The sequence below is a fragment of the Tursiops truncatus genome, chromosome 20 (genome assembly GCF_011762595.2).
Source record: "Tursiops truncatus isolate mTurTru1 chromosome 20, mTurTru1.mat.Y, whole genome shotgun sequence".
Lineage (NCBI taxonomy): Eukaryota > Metazoa > Chordata > Mammalia > Artiodactyla > Delphinidae > Tursiops > Tursiops truncatus.
The window spans coordinates 7,015,033-7,040,240 of NC_047053.1; the positions used below are offsets into that span (position 1 = coordinate 7,015,033).

General features: G+C 47.7%; 1 protein-coding gene across 1 annotated transcript in view; it reads right to left on the bottom strand.

The window, feature by feature from the left end:
- The window catches only part of GLP2R (glucagon like peptide 2 receptor), a 49,282-nt gene that overhangs the window by 2,379 nt on the left and 21,695 nt on the right, over nucleotides 1–25,208 (bottom strand). The window contains exons 8-11 of the mRNA XM_019944105.3: nucleotides 24,522–24,582; nucleotides 21,279–21,348; nucleotides 11,395–11,483; nucleotides 3,947–4,085 (exon numbers count right to left, since the gene is read on the bottom strand). Of these exons, the coding sequence (XP_019799664.1) occupies nucleotides 3,947–4,085; nucleotides 11,395–11,483; nucleotides 21,279–21,348; nucleotides 24,522–24,582 (359 nt within the window). The remainder of the gene's footprint in view (nucleotides 1–3,946; nucleotides 4,086–11,394; nucleotides 11,484–21,278; nucleotides 21,349–24,521; nucleotides 24,583–25,208) is intronic.

Genomic DNA, 25,208 nt, shown 5'->3' on the forward strand with positions numbered 1-25,208 from the left:
GTACATTAACTCGGATTTCCACGGGGTCTCTTCCTACTTTGACACTCACCACCCACATCAGCCTAGGCGTTTGCTTACACGCTCATAGGTCAATGGTGATTAAACCCTAAGGGTTCTCCATCATTCGTTCAATTATATAAATACTGTACAAGGTGACTGTCCCGTTTCTATTTGTCCATAGTGGGCAATGGCTAATTTTTTTTGCCTGATTTGCATCCTTTCCTGACCCTCCCCTACTCCCTGGGCTTCTGGCAGGGCTGCCAATCATTTGGTCCTCATGTTCTAGGAGGGCCATCACCACAATCAACAGCCCAAATGGTCATGTGACCCAAGCAGGCCCAATCCCAGTTCTTTTCAGCAGGAAAGAAGAGAAAGTTACACCCTCTTCCCTGCTTTTGCCAACTTTATAGTCAAAGTTAGTCTGGAGACACTCAAGGGCATCTTCCCAGCTACGTGGAGAGCGCCCGTCTGAGGATAAAGCCAACATAGAGAAAAGCAGAGGCTGGAGATGGTCAGAGGCAGATTTTGATGATATTGTTTGAGTACCTGGGTCCAGCTATACCTGATCCTGAAATTTTCATTTTTGTGAGATAGTAAATACCCTTTTCTCGTGTCAGAATATTTCTTCTGAAAAGATAGATCATGTCATGCCTGGGGTTTACCATCACACTTAGATTAAAATACAATATCCTAACCGCAGGAGGAGCTAAGGTGATGTGGCCTTGTGTCTGTGTCACTGACCTCACCTTGTACCACGCTTCCCCTCAGCTACTATATTCCAGCCACACGGACCTTCTGGGTGCCTTCAGCATCTCAAGCTAATGGATTAGGTTGCTGTATAACTAAGTGGATCAAAACAATAAAGATTTATCGTCTCACATACTTCCTACGGGCCAAGAATCTGGCCATGGCTTAGCTGGGTATTCCCGCTCAGGGTCATTCTTCTGGTTGCAGTCAAGTTGTTGGCTGGAACTTCAGGTATCTGAAGGCTTGACTTGCTTCCAAGACAGCTCACATGCCTGGCAAGTTGGTGCTCGTTGTTGGTAGGAAACCTCCACCTCCCTCCACAGAGCTGCTTATGTGTCCTCAGGACGTGGCCGCTGGCTTCACCCAGAGGGCGTGACCCAAGGGAGCCAGGCGGAGGCTGCAACCCTTTTTACGTCCTAGCCTCAAACATCACACACTTTCATGCCCACAATACTCTAATGGTTGCACAGGTCAACCCTATTCTGTGTGAGAGGGCACTACTCAAGTCTGTGAAAGCCAAGAGGCAAAGATGACCGGGGGGCATGTTGGAGACCGGCTATCAGCTCATTTCTTCCTCAGGTCCTGTTGTCACACTTTCTGTTTTCTGGACCATTCTTTCCTCAAATCTCTGCCTAACTGGCTTCTCAAAATTCAGGTCGTAGCTCAAATATCTCCTAAAAGAGAAGTCTTTCCCCACCACTCAATTTTTGGTAGCCGTTCCAGTCACAGTCACAGTTCTCTATTTCATAGTCTTCAGAATATTAATAACCAGAATTGTTCTTCATTTGTCAACTTGGTTATTATCTGTCCCTCCCCGCCCCCTTCCCCCAACCAGAAGACCACCTTTATCTGGTCTTTTCACTGCCAGATATTGGAAGGGGTTGGGCGTGCTTTCGGCGTGCCGGAAGTCTCACAGATGAGTTGGGTGAAATAGGATTCCTCATCACAAGTGTGTCTTTCACTTCGTCAGGTCCTTGAGTCATGGTTGGAGGGACATCCTGGAGTCTGGTTGACTCTCATTCTAGATGAAGCGAGTGTGAAGGGAGCGGTCCCACGAACAGATGGCTCTCACTCCATGTGTCACCACCACTTGGCGGTCTCTCCAAAGACCCCTTGACAGCAGGAGGCTGGTGAAATTCTCTAAGCAATAGGCCCTTGAGAGAGTGAAGGGTCCCCTAAAGCAGCAGGGAAAGGAAGCTCTTGGGTCCAGTGCTAATTTCCATGGTGGAGTCACTAAGATACGACCCACTGAACGTGCACCTGCACACCTGCCCACCCGTGCTCTCACCTCTGCCTGGCGGGCTGGAGGGGAACAGCGTGGGGGTCTTTAGAAGGTGCATGGCCTCTGTCCAGGCACAAGCTCCTAAGTGTGTTTCTAGCTCCATCTGCAGAGCTGCTCTGATTCCTCGCCTTCCTCGGTGGTGCCTGAGCTCAGGTTGCTGCAGGACCAAACGATCAGTGTGGTAGCTGGTCTCCAGAGATGGCCCCAAGGATTTCTCCCCTCCTGGTAGGCATATGTGACCCTTCACATCAAGAGAGGGACCGTATCTTCCCTCCCCTTGAATCTGGGATGTCCTTGTGACTCCTTCTACCAGCACAATGTGGTAGAAGTGACGTTCTGGGACTCCCGAGCCTTTGCCTTAAGAGGGTTGGAAGTGTCTGCTTCCTCCCTCTTAGGGCATTTGCTCTTGGGATACTCCTAAGAGTCCAGCTGCCATGCTCTGAGATGCACAAGATACGTGGAGAGGCCACATGGAGAACTTAGGTTCCTAATCGATAGCCCCAGCTGAGCTCCCAGCCAACAGCCCATGTCAACGTCCATCCGTGTGAATAAGCTGTCTTGGATGTTCTGGCCCAGATCAAGCCTTCAGATGTTTGCAGCCCCATTCAAAGATGACATGTTTCAAAAGGTTCACCCTGCTGAGTCCAGACAGCCCAGCTTACAGAATCATTCGAGATTAATAACGTAGTTTCTGATTCAAGCCATGAAGTTTGGGGGGAGTTTGCTACACAGTAATGGGTGACCCAAACATGCTCCCTTGCCAGGGAGTCTGGTAGGCTAGGATCTGTCCTACAAAGAAATCTGTCCCACAAAGCTCTGCAGGAGCGTCTTATCTTCAGCTGGCCTCGGGTGTGTGAGATCAGCTGATCAAGGGGTCACATGACCGATCAAGTCCTCGGAGGAAAAAAGGCCACGAAATACTACTGACATAACAGCTGTAATTTTTTGTTTTGTTGTTGTTGTTTCTAATTTGGGATTACTTTTTAAAGAAGATTAAGACCAAGCAACATAGGAAACCCAAGTGACTAAACTTTAGCCTTTGAAATCCCCCAAAAGATTGAAGTAAATTAAACATGGTTTCAAAATGACAAAAAGTTACCAGTGGGCGCCCTGTCTCCATTCAAAGCCACGTGCAATTCAGCTCTAACAGAAGGTAAAAAGAGCCACTGTCCAGTTGCCCCTACCATACCTCAGGCTCTGTCCCCTGGGCCTTTGGTGAGTGTGGGGATTCGATGAAATTTATTTTGACCCAAATAAAGCCACTCCAGCCAGTCTCAGCCACCTGAGCCTCCACAGCTTAGGCTCCAGACATACGAGTGGAGAAGTCATCTAGAAAGTTCAGCCCCAGCAAGCATCCCTGGAGCAGAGGTGAGACATGCCTACTATGTCCTACCTGGATTCTTGACCCCCAGAATCATGAGAAATAATAAAAATTACTGTCGTTTTAATCTGCTAAGTAATGGATGACAATTGAAGCCATGGATAACCAAAACACCCAGGTACCTGAACCACAGGTGGCCTCCTGTTTCTAGTCTCATCCCACACACACCTGTCAAAGTCCGAGAGCCTCCTGGTCTCTACTCACTGTTCATTTTGCACAAACTGTGCAGAGAACCCAGCAAAAATAGGCGCTTAATAAAAGGCTTCATGCTGACACGGTGAATATGATTGTGAGTCACACCAACTATTAGAGTGCCGGAAACAAACCACTTTTCCCTTCTTAGTCACCGAGTCACGCTGGCCGGATTAAAGCAGCATTTCCATCTCCACCCCCTTCTAATGCCAAAGCCGATAAATCCTACTGGTAACCAGAGCTCTCTTTCCCTCTTCGGGCTCTCGCAATTTCCAGTGTGTTTGGATCAGGGGCATTTTGTTTTCTCCAAAGCCAAAGGCGTCCTTGTTCAGACATCAACTTACGTGGAAGGAGCTCAGAGTCAACTGAATGAAGAGTCGTATGTATCTTGGAAATCCTTCAACTTGATCGTCCGTGATGAAAGAGAAGAGAATCTCATGAACACCCAATAAAGGAATGAGGACCAGCGTGGACTTGGCCAATCTGCAAATAGCAATCAAATACGTGTCATGAAAGCCGCCTTGGGAACGGGCAACGTTTCCTGCTCTTCTGTGCATCGTTTAGCCCTAATGGCACTGATAAATAGCTGATTTTCCCTTTTGTCTCCTTGGCTACACGCTGAATGCCTTAAGGGCCGGTGTGGTCCTGTCCACTGATGCATCCCCACACCTGACTCATGGAAGATGCTCAGAAAACATGAATTGGATGAATGAATGAATGAATGGATTCCTCCATATAATGATATACCTACAGATCTTAATGTTTTGTTTGATGGATAGATTTCCATGCACATGGCTGTCACCATAGGACATTACATCCCTTACCAGGTTTGACAAGTTTCCTATTGCCTAGCTAGCAGGTGCCTCTACCTCTTTCTCTATTTGGGACTTCCAGTGTCAGTGCTTTACGGAGCCTGAGAAGAGAAAGAAAGTGACTTGCCCAGGGTCACGCAGCCGCTAAGTGGTACCTCCCAGCCTGGAAGTGGGGCTTCCGACCTCACACTCAGGCCTTGCACACTCCAAGCAGGATTTCATCATCTGCCCCAAGCTGCCCCCAACCCTGGTGATAGCAAGGGCAGCAGGAAATGAGAAACTGATCTTCCTCGTACAAAGCCCTGTGTGGAAGCTTGCTGTTGTATATACACTCTACACAAAAAAGACAAACATTCCTTTGTACCGCCCACGTTGCAAATGCACAGCTGGGACCCAAACATTCCATACCGCATACTGGTGGTTCCCAAGTGGACAGACTATTAGAATTCCTTACGGAGCTTTTAAAATAGATATATTTTTATTGATTGGCTCTCTCTCTCTCTAGCTTCCTGAGCCCCAGTGTCAACCCCCTGAATCAAAACCTCTGGAGGTTGGATTCTGGGAATGAGAATCTTTAAGGGACACCCCACAGGATACTGACAAGCAGCCACGTTTGGGAACAACTGCTCTTCACCATTGAGCTGCTTCTTGATTTCAAACTACATTAGCACAGGTGACCTATTCAGGGCATAAACAAAGCTACTGTCTGATACACATTGGGAAAAAAAGAGCTTCAATTTGATGATTTTTTGAGCCCAAGTCCTTGTCTTAAAGGGCCAAACTAGGAGAAGTTTCCTCCCCACTGAATAAAAACCCCGTGGAATTAAAGATGTGGAAACAGAGAGGGTCAGCAGCCCCTCATGGGCAGTATCTTCAAGAAGGTTTAACTTTATGCAAGAGAAAGTGCTTACTATGAAACTTGCATCTGTGAGAGACATTCAGATGCAGTGTTATCAATGAAACAAAAAAACTCACCTTCGTGCCCTAAAAGGACCTAAAGCCTGTAACAGTTGAGTAGGAGTCACCAAGGAGAGGGACTCCCCCGGAGCATATGGGCTGAGCATCCCAGGGCCTCGATGGTCAAGGGGAGGCCAAGGAGTGGGGAGTCTGAGACACAGGCCCTGGTTACGTGGTTCTCCTGAGCCGAGCTCACACCTACTTGCACATCCACACTCACCCGTGCACACTCACTTAGCTGAGCAACATTAAGGTGTTCCCAAGGAGAGACTATTTCAAGAGTTCTGGGTTTTGCTTGTCTGTCTAATTTCCAGGAGTGTTTTAAAACCCTGTAGCTCAGAGGTTGCCAAGTGGCAACCGTGGGTTACAGTTGACCTGCAGACAGTCTCTGCTTATGCTAGGTAGTGATTTTTGCTATTGGAGCCATCCTTAAAAAATAAGGTGGGGCTTCACCTGGTGGCGCAGCGGTTGGGAGTCCGCCTGCCGATGCGGGGGACGTGGGTTCGTGCCCCGGTCCGGGAAGATCCCACATGCCGCGGAGCGGCTGGGCCCGTGAGCCACGGCCGCTGAGCCTGCGCGTCCGGAGCCTGTGCTCCGCAACAGGAGAGGCCACAGCAGTGAGAGGCCCGCGTACCGCAAAAAAAAAAAAAAAAAAAAAAAGGTGATTTCAAGCAAAGGGGTCCAGATCTTCAGCTTCCTTTGAAAAATGGGGAGATCTGGCCATGCTAGGCCCCAGTTCCTGCTTGGCAATCGTTGGTTACAGCCTTTAGAGGGAACCCGCATTCTCCAACCCAACCAGCCTCCTTGGCCCTTGCAAGCGTGTGAGTCTGCGACCCTTGCTCTGCGCTATATGGGTTTTAATGACACATACTTACACGCAGACCCACGTCTTACCATCAGCTTATTCTTGGGGCCATGCTACTACATTATGCTTTTAAAATAAACTTTTCATTTTGCCATAATGTTAGATCTACAGAAAAGTAGCAAAGATCATGTAGAGAGTACCCACATACCCTTCACTGAGTTTCTCCTAACGTGAAAACCCTCCAGAACCATGGTACCTTCGGCAACGCTAAGAAGCTAATGTTGGCATATGGCCAATAACCATACTCCAGACTTTAACCAGATTTCACCAGTGTTTCCACTAATGTCCTTTTCACATTCCAGAAGCCAAGATCCCACACTTAGGACAGGAGGATTTTTAAGGAATGATCATTTTTTTATGAGGTTTTGGGCCATTTTAATACCTGCCACCTCTCTGGGTGGATGTCAGAAGGAATTTCCCACTCCTCACCTGATTCTCAATTCTCCTTGGACAAAGGACTATTTGCGTCTCTGTTCAGATGAAAATCCATAAATATCTATAGCAGCATCCTCTTATGAACTGTGTTTATGCCTGTTTCTCATCTTCAGTCATTTGTTCATTTAAATGGTTTAGTTTATTGCCGTCGGTTAGCTCTTCAACAGATATTGGGCATCTGCCCTGGACATATGATCAAGCAGGAGGATCTGGGGCCAAAGGCAACGGGACACGGGGCAGAACCTGGGGCCTGGGTTCAAATCCCAGCTCCGCCAATTACTAGCGATGTGGCCTTGGGAAAATTATTTAACCTCTCTCTCTGTAAAAATGAGGATTATACTACTACTAATATCATCTGAAATGTTAAAATAATTATAAAAATATTAGTAGCAATAACTCCTGACAGTGTCATTGTAAGGGTTAAATAACACGGGCCCAACCCTCAGAATAAATGGTACCCGACACATGATGTGCAGTCAATAACATTTAGCTATCACCGTTTTTAAAGCATCTGTCCCTGTCCTCAAAGTTGCTCACAACCTCAGTGACTTGGATTATTTTTCTTCCATTTGTGACATTTTTCTGAAAGTTCTTTCAGAAAGGGGTCTGGGGTTTAGCATGTTAAGAAATGATTCTCCTTTATAAGTTCCGTAAGAGTTCTGCCCCATGCATCACACGGAAAGTTAAGATTGTTTATCTAGGAGGAGAGAGTCACCTCCATGCCGGGAACCACAAAGAACAGAGAACTCCCTCCCAGCTGAGGGTCCACTGGTGTCTGTCCACAATCCAGGGACATTGCTCTTTCTCCAGGCTTGGCTCAGCTGTCCCTGTCCAGACCAGGCAGGCAGCTGGGCTGGTTACAGTTTCCTTCTTGAATGACAGAAGCCGGGGGCTGAGGGCTAGGACTGCAAAAGGTCTCCAGCTCCTAGCCACTTGCCTCTTTGGCAAGGACTAAGTGTGTTTAATTTAAACTTTCCTAAAATATACTCCTCAGGGCGGGGGTGGGGGGGCGCAAATCTTGAGAACTACATTCTGAAAGTTTTCAAAATCTGGGAGAGTTGTAGGCTGGGCTGTTCCTACCAGTTAGGACAAAATGCATTTGGGCCCCATTGCCCCTTCCTCCTTCCCCCCTAGCAGGGGGCCCTAATGGAAGGGGACGTGGAAGAGGAGAACCTTTCAACGTGGAGGAGGGCAGTGTGAGCTGGGGGCGCTCCTGATCCGTTGGGGTGACGGGAAGCAGCCTTCCCAGAACTTAGAAATGAGGAAGTTAGCACTGCTGTGACAAGGAGATGGGCAAACGTGCTTCTCGACGCTGTAGGATTCCCTGGCCCAGAGAGTAAAATAAGGTGGCCTGGGTGTGTCCTAAGAGACAGAGCCCTGACTTTTTGCTAATTAATAAGCATAAGCTAATCAACTGTATTGCACTCTGCGTGGAGAAAGAATAAACAGAGCACACGGCCAACCAAAATGGCAGGAAAAGTCACAAAGAAGCAGGACTTTCTCAGTACTCATCCGGCCCTAGGGGTGGAGACTCTGGGGAATGAACCTCCCTCTCACCGGGACGGGTGCACCACAGGGCAGTGGTGGTTTCTCAGGCCACCGTCAGTGATCCTTCAACACTAACCCCTTTACTTTGATGACATGATCACCAAGCAGCATTCTGGTGACGGCTTTGGCTTTCTGGATCTTCTGGTGTCAACTCTACAAGGAGTGCAGGCACTAGCAGGAACGTCCCACTCCCACTTTTCACAGACTCTAAGAATGAATAGTTGTATAGTCTGGTTTGTAGATCAGTCTCTTGTTCAGTTAGACTTAGTTAGGCTAAGTTAGACTAAGTTAGAGTTCAGTTAGACTTAGCCCTCCAAAGTCTCAGCCACTTTGGCCACTCTTAGCCAAAGTCTCCCCAGGACAGTCCCCAGGTGGTAGACATCAAACTCGCCAAGGTGAGGTGTCTCACGCTGGGAGGCCTCCAGGTAGGCAGGTTCCTCTTTTCAAGATTTTACCTTGAAGAAGGATGGGGAAGTTTCTAGACAGATCGTTTATGCCAGGCAGGGTTACTCTGTCTCTCCCCAGAATACCTGTCCTGAATCACTGCTCAGCCATGGAGGTCTCCCCAGTATATTGAGTTACACTTCCGGAGATAATTGCCTCCTAATTGGGTGTGCACACTTCAGGGCTGTACGAGGAAATCCATTTGGTGTTGGAAGAATACATCATAAGAGAGGAGAATAGAAGTTCTGTGTGTGTTACATTTTTATCTATCCTTTATAATTTTCTTTATTTTGGTGTATCACGTATGTAGTAGTTCAGTAAACCATGTATATATATGATGAGTGACATCATTCTTTACTAATAGACACGTGATCAGAAAAGTTTGAAAGGGGCTTCCCTGGTGGCACAGTGGTTAAGAATCTGCCTGCCAATGCAGGGGACACGGGTTCAAGCCCTGGTCCTGGGAGATCCCACATGCTGTGGAGCAACTAAGCCTATGCGCTGCAACTACTGAACCTGCGCTCTAGAGCCTGCAAGCCACAACTACTGAGTCCGCGCAACACAACTACTGAAGCCCCGTGCCTAGAGCCCACGCTCCTCAGCAAGAGACGCCACCGCAATGAGAAGCCCGCGCACTGCAACAAAGAGTAGCTCCCGCTTGCCACAACTAAAGAAAGCCCGTGCACAGCAACGAAGACCCCAACATAGCCAAAAATTAATTAATTTTTTAAAAAAAGTTTGAGAGCCACCGTCTTGGATAACTCTAGAGAAGAGCCTGGAAAAGAGGCTGTCAAGGCTGCTTAGAAACACATGTGCCACGGCTGACCAGAAAGCTCCATGCGTTATTTCACTAGAACATCTGGCCCCGTGGTGCCCCCACTCTGGCTGTGTATCAGAATCTTCTAGGAACTCTCCTGTAAGAAGTCCCTGTGTGGGGCTCCAACCCTCAGTTACTGAACCAAACATCCAGTAGAAGAGCTCACACATCAGGGCTTTTGGCCGGCTGTCTGGTGATGCTTAAAATAGCCAGGATGGAAAACTATCGTAGGGGCCACTGTGGGTCTGACGCTCGGGCATGGCCCCAGCAGTACCTGGTGGGCTTTGGAGGCACAAAATGGCAGGGTTCAGGCTCTCAGTCTGTGTGGAAAGTGGTGCCTTGGCGTTCGTCTGCCCCATTTCTGTCTCCCGGGAGTGCTGTCCTCTGTTGGGTTTCCACGGTGCCTGGTTAGTGACAGGATTCCCTCCCTAAATGGACCCAGGCAGGGTAGGTGGGAGAAGCCCTGCTCTTGGCCCTGGACCTCCATCCTCACAGAGTGGTGAGAGGCTGAGCCTTGGGAAAAGGGCCAGAGAGCCTGTCAGCCACTTGCAGGCTCGGCCAGAGGCGCCGAGAAAGACGGCGTAGCTCTGTGTGGTCCAGGCCAGCCCAAGTGTCCCAGGGCCAGGGGCAGGTTACGCAACAGTAGAGCCAATACCGTACATATTTGCCTGGTCCTGAATGGTGTGTTTACCCTTCTGGGACTCCCGGGGGTGGTGGGGGTTAGGTTGACAGGATTTGGGGTCTGGACACCCGGGGCAAATACCACGCACCACATCTGATTAGATTGGGACAGGCGTAACTAGGACCTCCTTTAATCCTGATCACAGGCAGAGGATGGGTCTGGGGTGACGCTCCCATGTGACATACTAGAAAGCAGACCCAGGGAGGCCAAGCAACTTGCCCAAGGTCAGTGTGGGGTCAATGCCAGCATCAGCCCCCCGACTCATGTTCCACACCCACATCCCGGTCCTTGGCGAGTTAGAAAGTGTGCTCCTCACAGATGGGGCCCCCATCCTATTCACCTTTTGTTTGAAGCACGGTGCCAAGCGCACTTTAGACATTCATTCAATGTTTGTCAGATAAATGGACAAACTACCTCCCCGGCACATCCGGCTCGGGGCCCGTTCTGGCCTGAGAGAGGGAGAAGCTGAGGTAGAGCCGCCCTCACTCACACCTCCACCCCTACCACAAGGACTAAAATCTCTACCATGGGAGAGGAGCTCTGGGTTAAAACCCTCTGTCCCCAAGAAGTGCACACGTCCTACAGAAAGCAGAGTACCTGGGAAAGGTGGGAGGGAGCCCTTTCTCTCTCACTCATGCATCATTTGAGTGACAGCAATGCAGAGCTCAATAAACACCCAGGATCTGACTTACTCTGCGATGGGACCGCTGTCACCACGGAAAGCAGAACACGGGATGCAGCAATGGCAAGTCACAAAGAAAGCGTGACTGTGTGAAGAATGTTCCCTTGGACTCCAAAAGTTTGTGGCTGTATTACTCAAGGTCTTACAAATACCCAAATACTCTCTCCTGAGTTACAATATACCCTTTATTCTGTTGCCTCAACTCCTTCCCGAAGGAAGGCAACGGTCAAACTCCCTTTCGTGTGACTCCTTCCTGTCCCCGTAAAGCACCCATTCTTAGGAGCATTTTAACAGTGTCCTGCTGGGGAATGTGTGTGCCCTTCACTACTCACCACTGACTTCATTTGCATGGGCTCGGAAGGTCCTCACCTTTGGCAAAAGCCCTACATGATCCCACGGCGCCTTTTTCAGAGGGGCTCTTGCTGACACCCTTGTGTCCGGAGATAAACGTACTAATGCAATGTTACCCCCTTCCTGGGACATTAGCCAGAAGGGCCAAAAGGGGTAAAAATAATCTTGGGCTCTTGGGTACTGACCTCAGGCCACTCACCTGTATTTATAATCTCTGAAGCACATTTGATGAGCTTTGAGCTTAGAGATGAGAAGCTTGAGGATTTTCAAGAAGATGAAGAAATTGACCTTGAAAAAAACACAGGTATGAGTAAGTGATGTGGCTAGGAATATCAAGGTCACCCTGGACCCGCCATCAGATCCTTGTTCAGGGAAATCAGGGGCAGTCTGGTAGTCAGCTGGTCAGGTGGCAAGTGGTCAGGGTAATCCCCACTCTCCCTAAGGCCATCTCAACTGAGAGCCTAGAAAGGACGCTAAAAAGCCACCTAGTTTATTCTTCTGCCTCCAGGAGACCCAACAGCTGTCTGAGAAAGGCAGATGGACATTTACATTATTATTTTTTTAATTTGTTTTGTTAACGTCTTTATTGGAGTATAATTGCTTTACAATGGTGTGTTAGTTTCTGCTTTATAACAGAGTGAATCAGTTATACATATACATATGTTCCCATATCTCCTCCCTCTTGCATCTCCCTCCCTCCCACCCTCCCTATCCCACCCCTCTAGGTGGTCACAAAGCACCGAGCTGATCTCCCTGTGCTATGCAGCTGCTTCCCACTAGCTATCTATTTTACAGTTGGTAGTGTATATATGTCCATGCCACTCTCTCACTTCGTCCCAGCTTACCCTTCCCACTCCTCATGTCCTCAAGTCCGTTCTCTATGTCTGCGTCTTTATTCCTGCCCTGCCCCTAGGTTCATCAGTACCATTTTTTTTTTTTTTTTAAGATTCCACATATAGGTGTTAGCATACGGTATTTGTTTTCCTCTTTCTGACTTCACTCTGTATGACGGACTCTAGGTCCATCCACCTCATTACAGATAACTCAATTTCGTTTCTTTTTATGGCTGAGTAATATTCCATTGTATATATGTGCCACATCTTTATCCATTTATCTGTTGACGGACACTTAGGTTGCTTCCATGTCCTTCCATGTCCTGTCACAGGGCTGCAGTGAACATTGTGCAGTGGTACGTATATATATATATATTTTTTAATTAATTAATTTATTTATTTTTGTCAGCATTGGGTCTCCGTTCTGTGCACAGGCTTTCTCTAGTTGTGGTGAGCAGGGTCTACTCTTTGTTGTGGTGCGCGGGCTTCTCATTGCAGTGGCTTCTCTTGTTGCGGAGCATGGGCTCCAGGCGCACGGGCTTCAGTAGTTGTAGCACGTGGGCTCAGTAGTTGTGGCACGCAGGCTCTAGAGTGTAGGCTCAGTAGTTGTGGTGCACGTGCTTAGTTGCCCCACAGCATGTGGGATCTTCCTGGACCAGGGCTCGAACCCACGTCCCTGCCAATCCCCTGCATTGGCAGGTGGATTCTTAACCACTGTGCCACCAGGGAAGCCCTCATGTATCTTTTTGAATTATGGTTTTCTCAGGGTATATGCCCAGTAGTGTGATTGCTGGGTTATATGGTAGTTCTAGTTTTAGTTTTTTGAGGAACCTCCATACTGTTCTCCATAGTGGTTGTATCAATTTACATTCCCACCAACAGTGCAAGAGGGTTCCCTTTTCTCCACACCCTCTCCAGCATTTATCGTTTGTAGATTTTTTGATGATGGCCATTCTGACCGTTGTGAGGTGATACCTCATTGTGGTTTTTTTTTTCAAATAGATTTATTTATATCTATTTTATTTATTTATTTTATTTGTTTTTGGCTGTGTTGGGTCTTCGTTGCTGCACACAGGCTTTCTCTAGTTGTGGCGAGCGGGGGCTACTCTTTGTTGCGGTGTGCAGGCTTCTGATTGTGGTGGCTTCTCTTGTTGCAGAGCAGAGACTCTAGGTGCACTGCCTTCAGTAGGTGTGGCACGTGGGCTCAGTAGTTGTGGCTCACAGGCTCTAGAGCGCAGGCTCAGTAGTTGTGGCGCATGGGCTTAGTTGCTCCGCGGCATGTGGGATCTTCCCAGACAAGGGATCGAACCCGTGTCCCCTGCATCGGCAGGCGGATTCTTAACCACTGAGCCATTGGGGAAGCCCCCTCTTTGTGGTTTTGATTTGCATTTCTCTAATGATTAGTCACGTTGAGCATCCTTTCATGTGTTTGTTGGCCATCTGTATGTCTACTCTGGAGAAATGTCTATTTAGGTCTGCTGCCTATTTTTGGATTGGGTTGTTTTTTTGATATTGAGCTGCATAAGCTGCTTGTATATTTTGGAGATTAATCCTTTGTCAGTTGTTTCATTTGCAAATATTTTCTCCCATTCTGAGGGTTGTCTTTTTGTCTTGTTTATGGTTTCCTTTGCTGTGCAAAAGCTTTTAAGTTTCATTAGGTCCCATTTGTTTATTATTTTATTTCCATTACTCTAGGAGGTGGATCAAAAAGGATCTTGCTGTGATTTATGTCATAGAGTGTTCTGCCTATGTTTTCCTCTAACATAGGCAGAAGTGACGGGTCTTACATTTAGATCTTTGATCCATTTTTAGTTTATTTTTGTGTTTGGTGTTAGGAAGTGTTCTAATTTCATTCTTTTAAATGTAGCTGTCCAGTTTTCCCAGCACCACTTATTGAAGAGGCTGTCTTTTCTGCATTGTATATTCTTGCCCCTTTTGTCAAAGATAAGGTGACCATATGTGCGTGGATTTATCTCTGGGCTTTCTATCCTGTACCACTGATCTACGTTTCTGTTTTTGTGCCAGTACCATACTGTCCTGATTACTGTAGCTTTGTAGTATAGCCTGAAGTCAGGGAGCCTGATTCCTCCAGCTCTGTTTTTCTTTCTCAAGGTTGCTTTGGCTATGCAGGGTCTTTTGTGTTTCCATACAAATTATAAAATTTTTTGTTCTAGTTCTGTGAAAAATGCCAGTGGTAATTTGATAGGGATTGCATTGAATCTGCAGATTGCTTTGTGCAGTATAGCCATTTTCACAATATTGATTCTTCCAATCCAAGAACATGGTATATCTCTCCATCTGTTTGTATCATCTTTGATTTCTTTCATCAGTGTCTTATAGTTTTCTGCATACAGGTCTTTTGCCTCCTGAGGTAGGTTTACGCCTAGGTATTTTATTCTTTTTGTTGCAATGGTAAATGGGAGTGTTTCCTTAATTTCTCTTTCTACATTATTATTTGTAATTAACAGGTACTGAGTACTTACCGTGCCAGGCACTGGGCTAACTTTCCATACATTATTTTGTTTAATCCTCACAACAACCCTCTGAGGAAGCCACACTATTTTAATGCCATGATACAATGAGAAAACAGAGGCACAGAGGAGACAAGTACTATTCCCAAGCTTGCACAGCTAGTAAGTGGCTGAGCTGGTAATTAATTAAATTCGGATTTGTCTAATTACAACCCTCCCTTCACTTAAACAGAATCCCACACTGCCTCCCACTGTAAAGAACTCCAGGTCTATTGGTGTTGAACTTGAGGACCTGTTGCTGCCACAGAATTCACTGGAAAGCACACGTTCTCTACTCTCTAGATGACTTTCCACAACTGTCATGAACTGGGAAAATTCGACCCTTGATTATCAGCTTTGGTAGAAATTTTAAAATATGTCTGCATAGGGAGGGGCTTCCCTGGTGGCGCAGTGGTTGGGAGTCAGCCTGCCGATGCAGGGGACGCGGGTTCGTGCCCCGGTCCGGGAAGATCCCACATGCCACAGAATGGCTGGGCCCATGAGCCATGGCTGCTGAGCCTGCGCGTCCGGAGCCTGTGCTCCGCAACGGGAGAGGCCACAGCAGTGAGAGGCCTGCGCACCGCAAAAAACAAAAAACAACAACAACAAAAAAATGTCTGCAGATTCTTCGACACTTCTCCCTTCAAAAGGCAGAGCCTAATTCGCCTTTTCTCTCTGGGATGTGAACTAGTTCAGTTATTTGCATGTAATGAAAAGAATATGGTAGGAGTGATGCTGTGAGTTCTGAGGCTAGGTGCTCAGAAGGATGGCTTCCACCTGGTTCTCTCTCTCTCCCTCTCCCTCTGGGGAAAACCAGCCACCATGTTGTGAGGACGCCCAAGCAGCCCGTGGAGAGACCCATGTGGGGAGATTGAGTCCTCCGACCAACAACCAGCACCACTTGCCAGCCTTAGAAGCTGATCTTCCAGCCCCAGGCTTCAGACGGCTGCAGCCCTGGCCAACCTCTAGACAGCAACCTCATGAGAGGTTGGAAATGCAGAACAGCAAGTGGTCAAATGTAAGCAGGGCTTGGAGAACGAGAACAGGGTTTATGAGATGTGAGACTGGAGCGGGAGGGAGGGCCAGGTCCTGCAGAGCCTTTCATGGCCACACTAAGGAGTTTGGGTTTTCTTCTGAAAACAGGGATGATGGATTTCAAGCTGGCAAGTGACCTGATCAGATTTGCATTTCTGCGCTTCAGAAAGCTCATTTTAGCAGCAAGCGTGGAGACTAGATTGAAGGAAGGCAAAGCTGGAGGAAGGGAGACCAACTGGGAGGCAGTTTCAGAGTTCCTGGGGAGGATGATGGAGAGGTGACGTAAAGAGCAGCCCCGGTGGTTCAGCGATGGAGAGGAGATGGATTAGAAATTATTGAGGAGTTTGAGTCAGATGACCTTTGTGACCGGCTGGATGGGAGATCAAAGATGACCCCAAGGTTTCATGGTAGATCTCAATGTGTGGTCGTGCCATTCCCCAAGAGAATGACCACACAGAGAAGGAAGAGCACTGGGGGGACGGGGACCTAGCAGTTTTGGACACAAGAGATGTCCCAAGGCAGTGAGATATTTACGTCTGGAGCTCAGCAAGGAGGTCCCAGTCAGAGCATGGAGCCATTGGAGTTGGTGAGATTGTCCAGGGAGGCTGTGGAGACTGGGAGAAAAAGAGGGTTCTGAGAATTGCCTTGTAATGAAGGGAAAGGTAGAGGAAGTGGAGACATCAGAGGAGGTTAAGAAAGAGGAGCCGGGGCAGTCGGAGTGCGCCACAAGGAAGTGGTTTCCTGGAAGCTCACAATGGGTAGAATTTTAAAAAGGTTTAAGTGCTACCGTAATCTGAAGGCGAAATAAGACCACACTTAGCGACAGGGAGCTCACTTAAGAGAAGCTGCAGGAGACAAGAGACAGTAAGTGTAGACCACATTGAAGAGACTTGACTGCAAAAGGAAGCAGACGGATAGAACAGTAGTTGGCAAGGGCTGCGGAATGGAGACAATGTCTCTCAACTGAATTGTGGGGCTAATAGTGGTTTGGGGGTACAGTTGTTTTTAAAATTGAAAAGACTTCAAAGTGCCTCTATGCAATGGAGAAAGAGCCCATAGGGACGGTGGTTGGGTGGCAATTAATGGAGTCAAGTCTCTGCAGACATTGAACCAGCACAATACTGATGTCCTGGTCTTAACCCACAGATTGAAACACGAGCTGCAGAATCCAACACGTACCTGTTATTACTTGTCTTATTGGCCTCGGGAGAATCAATGCGCAAAGCTAAGAGGGTAGAGTTTCAGGCAAGAGGCTATTCATCCAATCCACAAGCCAGCGGGGATAATGGAGATCGCCAGCCAAAACTATTTAGTAACAGAACACTTAGATACAAACTAAGTGTAACCAAGTAATTTATCCCATTTAATGGGATGCCTGTTTTTCATCACAAAGAGAAAACGCTGTGTCCTAGGCTTAGTGACTTGTTAAACTCAGGCGTTTTTCTTACAAAGCAAGCCTGACACGGGAAAGGCACATATTTCAGTAAATTAATTTCAACCAGGACTGTCTCCTAGGAAATGAAGGCTTGTGATGAGAAGCCTGTTGATTCCCTGTTCTTTGTGTCTTCCAGAGACCAGACAAGAGAAAATGGGCATCAACCACTGGGCTACATGGAGGAAGAACTTCTTCACTGCCATGGAATGGAACACCAGCCTGGTGGACCACGGAACCTCCATCCATCCAAGTGCCCCAGAAGACAGGGGTCGGCAATCACATTTGGATGGGGCTGTTCGTGATTTGTGTTCCAGCAGGAAAGGGGATGAAGGAGGAATTTTTTTTTTTTTCCAGCAAACAGAGGGTTTATTTGCAAGGCAGCCAAGCAAGGAGATAGGAGAACACATCTCAAATCCATCTCCCCAAGGCAAGAAGCTTGGGGTGTTTATACAGGATAACCAATAAAGAAGCAGGGCGGTCTGAGGACTGGGGAGTGCGCAGAAAGGCGATTGGAAAAAGGTACAAAAATCCTCGTTCTGCGCAAGTGTCGGAAATTTTTAAAGAACCCAGCCAACTCCTCTTGGATTCTGTGACCAGATGTGGGGCACGTAGGACCCCAAACATATAAGGCTCCTTTTCAGGTCCTAGATGATACAGAATGCATATGATCAGATGTACCAATCTTGGTGACATTTCTTTGGCACCACGCCAGCTGCCATGCTCATATCTGGGTCTACAAGTTGGCAGAGGTGGTTGCCAGCACAGTGGGGACTCGGAGGTAGGTCTCGTGTACCCCTAACTCCTCCATCTTCCCCCCGAGCCCCTCCTCCCCTGGCCCGCTATATAGACAAAAATGCCTATATTAGAGCTACTCCTTTGGGTTAAAACCCTCCGTCCCCAAAAGCCCTGCTGAAGGGCACATGCACTTAGCCTTAATAAGGGTTCAGTCTGCAAGGAAGAAGAGCTCACCAGGCAATGTAGGGCCGTCAGGTGGGCATCCCAGGCAGAGAGGCAGCGTGTGCAAAGGCACGGGAGGCATGAACATCAGCATGGATTCGGGGGAACTGTGCATTTCTCCATATAAATGGAGCACAGGGTGCTTGTGGTTGGATGGGAATGACAATACGTACCATGTGAAGGAGTTTGGAACCACGCCCAAGGGCAGTAATGAGCCATTAAAAAGTCACACGTAGAAGAGAAACAGCCAAACATAGCTCGAGAAAGACCACTCCGGGTGCCATACAGAGGATGCATCGCCAGGGGCAGGAATGAGCAAGGGAGGCCAAATGGGAGGCTTTTGCAAAGGTCTGCATGAGAAACCCCAAGGGGCTGAAGAAGAACAATGACAATGGATTGAGGAGAAGGGGAAAGCCTGGAGGGACCTTCAGAGGAAGAACTGACAGGACTTGAAGTCTGGCTGGAGGCTGTAGTGAGGCAGGAGATAGAAGCTAGGAGGCGCCCAGGTTTCCGGCTTGGGTGCCTGGTAGGTGGATGGTGGTGTTGTTCACCGTGGGGTGAACAGGAGGAAGAGGGATTGTGGATGGGAGGACAAGGAACCACCCTGAGCTAAGGTGATTCTGGCCATTTCTGTGGAGCTGGCCACGACTGGGAAGGTCCTTTCATCCAAGAGGAAAAGACAGAGCACATTCTCTAGTCCTGGCAGGAGAAAAGGTGGCTCTAGGAACTAAGAAGCACCTGGAGAAACCAGCACACAGGTCAGCCAGCCATGGACAACCAAGCAGCGAGGTCCAGAGCAATTGTTCCAGCCCTGGCCACGGATTAGAATCATTGCCCAGGTACCACCTCCAGAATTTCGGATGAAATCCTCTGGGGTATGAGCCACCACGATGTTTCTAATGCACAGCCAGTTTTGAGAACCGCTGGTGTGTGGGCACAGAGCTTCATAAACATTATTGTGCACCCAGTGCCCAGGAATCCTGTTACAATGAAGATTCTGATTCTGCAGCTCCAGGGTGGGGCCTGGGAACCTGAATTCAGAACAAGCACTCAGGAGACCGCACCTGAGCTTCTCCTTAGAATCCCTAAGCCACATCTGAGATCAATGAAACACAACTCTCATGCAAGAAGAACTTTTCAAGATACCCAGGTGATCCCAAGAGCAACCAAGATGGAGAACCAGTGACGTAGCCTCTGGAAGACCGCACGCAGGGCAAGCACCAGGGATCCAGCTGGAGCGAGTCTGAACTCCATCCTAGGGAAGGCCATCCTGCTTCATTCTGCCTGGTGCATGAGAACCTTCCAGTGCCCGGGAGTGTGGGTCACAAGCATTTACTGAGTAAGTTTCTGCAGAGCCTGCCGTATGCTTGGGCTGGCTGCCAGGACGCATAAAACACGGGGCTTATAGTGACAGCACACAGGCTTTAGACAAATACTTGCAATAAAACATTGCTGGGGCCATAGCAGAAGTTGGTACGGGATCTGGGAAGGACACAGAGGAGGGTGTGACCATCTCTACTTTGTGGGGTGGGTGTCCAGGTAGAGTGGCCAGGTGGATGAGATGGCGGAGGGAGGCGGTTCCAACCTGAGGAGGGGCCAAAGCAAGGTACTAACGCGTGAGAAGCCCACAGTCCTCCAGGCATGGGGGCTGGAGGCAATAAGTATCTGGGGGCAGCTGCGCGATGCTGTGGTTACAAGTGCCGGTGTCACCCGATCAGACCGCGGTCTGACCCCCACTGAGTAACTCTGTGACAGTGTTCAGCATCGTCACCAATAAAAGCAACATAATAGTAGCGCCTACCTCATGGGTTTGTTGGGAAGATGAAATGAGTTAATACGCACGGAGCGCTCACAAGAGCAGGTATGTAGGAGGCACTCAATAAATGTCAGCCGGCTGTAGCGGAGGTGGTCAGCCAGGAGCTGCGGCTGGGACCGCAGCGGGGCAGTGCAGCTGGAGAGGAGAGGATGTGGGGAAGGGAGGGATATGGGGTGGGTGAGGCAGGGCAGGAGGCCGCGCTGGGAGTGGGCGTGGTCAGAGGTCATTTTGAGCATCCGCTCTCAGCGGCGTGTGGAAGGACCGGAGGGGACATCCCCAGTAGCACCCAGGCCACCGCTTAGAGCATCTCCACGCTCTTGGTTTTCCTGCCCTTTCTACGAACATCTTCCCCTCCCAGGCACACTCAACGCTCTGGTATGGGCGGAGACTGCCCTTCAATTATTGACAAATATTGACATTCTTCTCTAAAAATAAGCCTTTTTGCTTTCACGAAACCACAAATGCCAGGTTATTTCCATAAAATGGCAAAAACGGAATGCCCGGCAACCCCTTGGAGAGGAGAGTGGGCGGTGCCTGGCTGGTGGGCGCCCAGGGCTGCTGGCCCTGCGTCCAGGCAGGAAGACCTCCCGCCTCCTCTGGGATCTTTTTTTTTTTGCGGTACGCGGGCCTCTCACTATCGTGGCCTCTCCCGTTGCGGAGCACAGGCTCCGGACGCGCAGGTTCAGCGGCCATGGCTCACGGGCCCAGCCGCTCCGCGGCACGTGGGATCTTCCCGGACCGGGACACGAACCCATGTCCCCTGCATCGGCAGGCGGACTCTCAACCACTGCGCCCCCAGGGAAGCCCTCCTCTGGGACCTTGTTGCTCATCCTTCCAACTGTCTGCTATCTCCCTGCCCCTCCCCCGAACTTCTTTGGCAGATGTCTTCCTCACATGCTACGAGCTAAAGGAGCTTTAGGACTCCGGCTTGAGCAGTCTCTCTGCACCCCCCAAATTCTGGGCCTTAAGGAATAAAGGGCCTTCTTCCACAAGGTCTCAGAGTGGCATCATCTCCTGACTCGAACCCCCATCACAGCTTTGGGGTAATCGCGACTGCATGCTTTCCTCCTCTAAAAGACGCTTCCTTAGTCTCCCCTCCCTCCTGCTGATGGTGGTAAGTCCAAGCCCATAGCTTTGCTGTCCCCGGGCTCGTCCACGCCCGAAGGCTCCTGCATCCCCAGGCTTTGTGCACATCACAGCCGGCTGACATGAGGTCACTGAGCTGATTACGGGTTTCTCTCCATAGTTCGAAAACCCAGAGAGTAGGAGGCTTAGAGTGTAAGCCTGGGTTTAGGTACTGAACCAGAACAAGGAGAAGTTTCTCACTTGCTTCTTCTCATTCAACAGATCTTACTCACAGCTCAGCGTCTCCATCTCAAGGGATCTGGCCCAGGTTCATTCTGAACCAGAGAATCTGGCAGGTGGCAGGGTAGGGGCCCGGGTCCTCCACAGCGGCTGAGTTCAGAGAGGAGAAAGGGCGGGTGGGACGGTCCTCACCGTTACACAAAGCAGCATGGGTCCCCGAATGATCCACCAGACATTCTTATTCCTGTTGGTTCCCCAGCACCTACGGCAAAGAGCGAGCAGTAAGAGAAGACTTACGTCCGAGACAAGGCTGAAGGTAAAGGGCCTGCACCCTCGGAAGAAGCAGGCTCACACTCAAGACTCACTTGGGATGGGCGAGGGAGGGCCCAAACCCCTTCCTATTGGGTTGATACTGTGGACTTTTTTTTTTTTAACCAGGAAAGTGGTCTTCATGCTAACAGCTTGGTGTGTAGCCTTCCACATTTTTCTCCGTGTTCGTACAAACACGAATTCTTAATTCTACAGGCACACCTCATTTTACTGTGCTTCACTTTATTGCATTTCGCAGATATTGCGTTTTTTGCAAATTGAAGGTTTGTGCAACCCTGCGTCGGGCAAGTCTGTAGGCGCGATCTTCCAACGGCATTTGCTCACTTCGTGTCTCTGTGTCACGTTTTGGTAATTCTTGCAATATTTTAAAGCTTTTCATTGTTACTATAATTGTTATGGCGATCTGTGATCAGCGATCTTTGATGTTACTGTGGTAATTGTTTTGGGGTGCCGTGATCTGTGCCCATATGAGATGGTGAACTTAATACATGTGTGTGTTCTGACTGCACCACCAACCGGCTGTTCCCCTATCTCTGTCCCTCTCCTCAGGCCTCCCTAATTCCCCGAGACACAGAAATATTGAAATTAGGCCAATTAGTAACCCTACAAAGGCCTCTAAGTGTTCAAGTGAAAGGAAGAGTGACACACATCCCTCATTTTAAATCAAATGTTAGAAATGATTAAGCTTAGCGAGGAAGGCATGTCGAAAGCCGAGATTGGCTGAAAGCTACGGTCCTTGCACCAAACAGTTCTTGAATATTTTTAGCTCACTGCTGGGAGCAACTGCTCAGAAAAAAAAAGATTCCTTTCAAAAATATGACTGCTCATTGACAATGCACTGGTGACCCAAGAGCTCTGATGGAGACGGACAATGAAATTAACGTTGTTTTCATGCCTGCTAACACAACATTCATTCTGTAGCCCGTGGATCAAGGAGTAATTGTTACTTTCAAGTCTTACTATCTAACAAATACATTTTGTAAGGCTATAGCTGCCTTAGTTGCTGACTCCTCTGATGGATCTAGGTAAAGTAAGTTGAAAACCTTCAGGAAAAGATTCACCATTCTAGACGCTATTGAGAACACACATGATTCATGGGAAGAGGTCAAAAAGAAACATGAACAGGACTGTGGAAGAAGTTGATTCCAACCCTGATGGATGACCTTGAGGGGTTCAAGACTTCAATGGATGAACTAACTGCAAATGTGGTGGGAATAGCAAGAGAGCTAGAATTAGAAGTGGATCCTGAAGGTGTGACTGAATTGCTGCCATCTCATCATAAAACTAAACCGATGAGGAGTTTTGCTTCTTATGGATGGAGCAAAGGAAGTGGTTTTTTGAGATGGAATCCACTCCTGGTGAAGATGTTGTGAAGATTGTTGGAAAGACAACAAAGGATTTAGAAGATTACATAAAATAAGTTGATAAAGCAGCAGCAGGGTTTGAAAGGATTGACTCCAATCTTGAAAGAAGTTCTTCTGTGGATAAGATGCTATCATAGAGCGTGCATGCTACAGAGAAATCGTTCATAAAAGGAAAAACAGATGTGGCAAACGTCATCATTTTGTCCTATTTTAAGAAACTGCTACAGACACTCCAACCTACAGCAACCACCACTCTGGTCAGTCAGCAGCCATCCAGACCCTCCACCAGCAGAAAGATTATGACTCACTGAAGCCTCAGATGATGGTTAGCATTTTTTTAGCAATAAAGTTTTTTTCTTTGCTGTTAAAATTATGATAATTTTATATTTATCCATTTGAAAATTCATCCAAAATGACAAATTCTTAAAAAAATGCAAGCTAACAAGACTAACCCAAGAAAGAAAACATGTCTAAAAAACCTATATCTACTCCAAAAGTTGTTTGTATAATTAAGTACCTTTACAGAAAATGATTTCCAGGGATACATGGCTTTCCAAGTAAATCCTTCCAAATATTTAGGGAAGAAATAATGGTAATCTTACATAAAAATCTTCCAGGAAACAGAAAAGTATATATTGCTCAAAATATTTATAAGGCCAACATAAGCTTCAGATCAAAACTAAAAAGAATATGACAAGAATAGAGTCACAGGCCAGTTTCCCTTTTGAACATGCATGCAAAATGTGTAAACAGAAGCACAAACTGTATCCACGGTATGTAAAACAATCGTATATCACAATCGAAGTAGCTTTATTCTAGTAATGCAAGGTTGTTTTAATGTTCAAACGTGAAACTGATCCCAGGAATGAATTAGAGTGGGAAAAAAAGTCATTTAAAACAGAAGTCTTGGGAATTGCCTGGTGTAGCAATAAAGTATTTTTAATCGAGATTTTTTTTTTTAAGACATAATGCTACTGCACACTTAATAGTATACAGTAGCCCATGGATCAAGGAGTAATTGCTACTTTCAAGTCTTACTATTTAACAAGTACACATTATAGTGTAAACATAGCTTTCATACGTACTGGGAAACCAAAACATTCACGTGACTCGCTTTATTGAGATATTCACTTGATTGTGGTGGCCTGAACTGAACCCACAATATCTCCAAGGTATGTCTGTGTAGGGGATTTTTGGTGGTAACTATTTGGAGGGAAAAAAATGGAATCACTGACACACATTATTCAGCAGCAAGGTTAACGACACGCTGTTGAGGTTTAGTCCCTAAAAACCAAAAGGTACAGAACTAACTTGTTTTTTCAGTAGCTTTACAGTAGTCCACTATATAGGTATGCCACAATTTGTGTGATGATTCCCCTATTGATGGATGTTCAGGGTTTTTTTTGTTTGATTGGTTTTGCCTTTTTTCCCCCACTGTGAATGCAATAAGCATCCTTGTACCTATATTTGTATATACCCAGGGGTCGCTGCTAACCTAAGCAGCCAATTTTTGTACTAATTTGTGCTAATTTTGTGCTTATCTGCATGTGTAACTAAATTAATAGACTAATTTCTACAAGAAAGGTACTTGATTCTTTTAACTACATACTTAAGTGTATCCTGGATGGCCAAAATGGAAGGGAGTGGATATTCTCTTTGGGAAAATAGTATATTTCCTTACATTGGGGCCTATCTGGGAACGGCTAGCTCACGGAAATGTAAAAAGAGGTGAATTACCTACCCTGTGTTCTCCAGCTGAGCGCGGGCGATGCTCCAGGGTACAACGAAGAGCACCGGGAAAGCTGGGAGAAAACACGGAAATGGAGTCAAGGGCTGGCTGACCAAACTTGCCTACTGCCTACACTACCCCGATGGGCCAAGCACAACTGGTTGAAACTTATACAAACCCAAACCTCATAGAACTGTGGACTGTGACAGCTGGAGAGGCCTACAGGGGCACAGGGCCATTGACTGTTTGAGAAACCAGGAAGCAGAGAGCAGGACAGATTTGCCACATGTCACAGAGCAGCTTAGAGTAAATCCAAAGACAACTATCAAACCTCCTGAATCACCGGCCAAAGTTATGCCCTCTGAATGCCGCAGCCTCAACGTCCCCAAGGGTTTGTGGCAACAGGGGTTCCAGACCTCATCTTGGAGACTTAGTTGGCACATGGACTGAATGTTTGTATCCCCTCCAAATTCATATGTTGAAGCCCTAACCCCCAACGTGATGACATTGGGAGACGAGACCTTTGGAGGTAATCAGGTTTAGATGAGGTGTGTGTAGTAGGGGTGGTCATCGTGATAGGATTAGTGTCCATATAAGAGGAGACCAGAGAGCTCTCTTTCTCTCTCTCTCGCTCTCTCTCCCCCCACCGTGATGTGAGGCTACAGCAAGAAGACAGCTGTCTGCAAGCCAGGAAGAGGA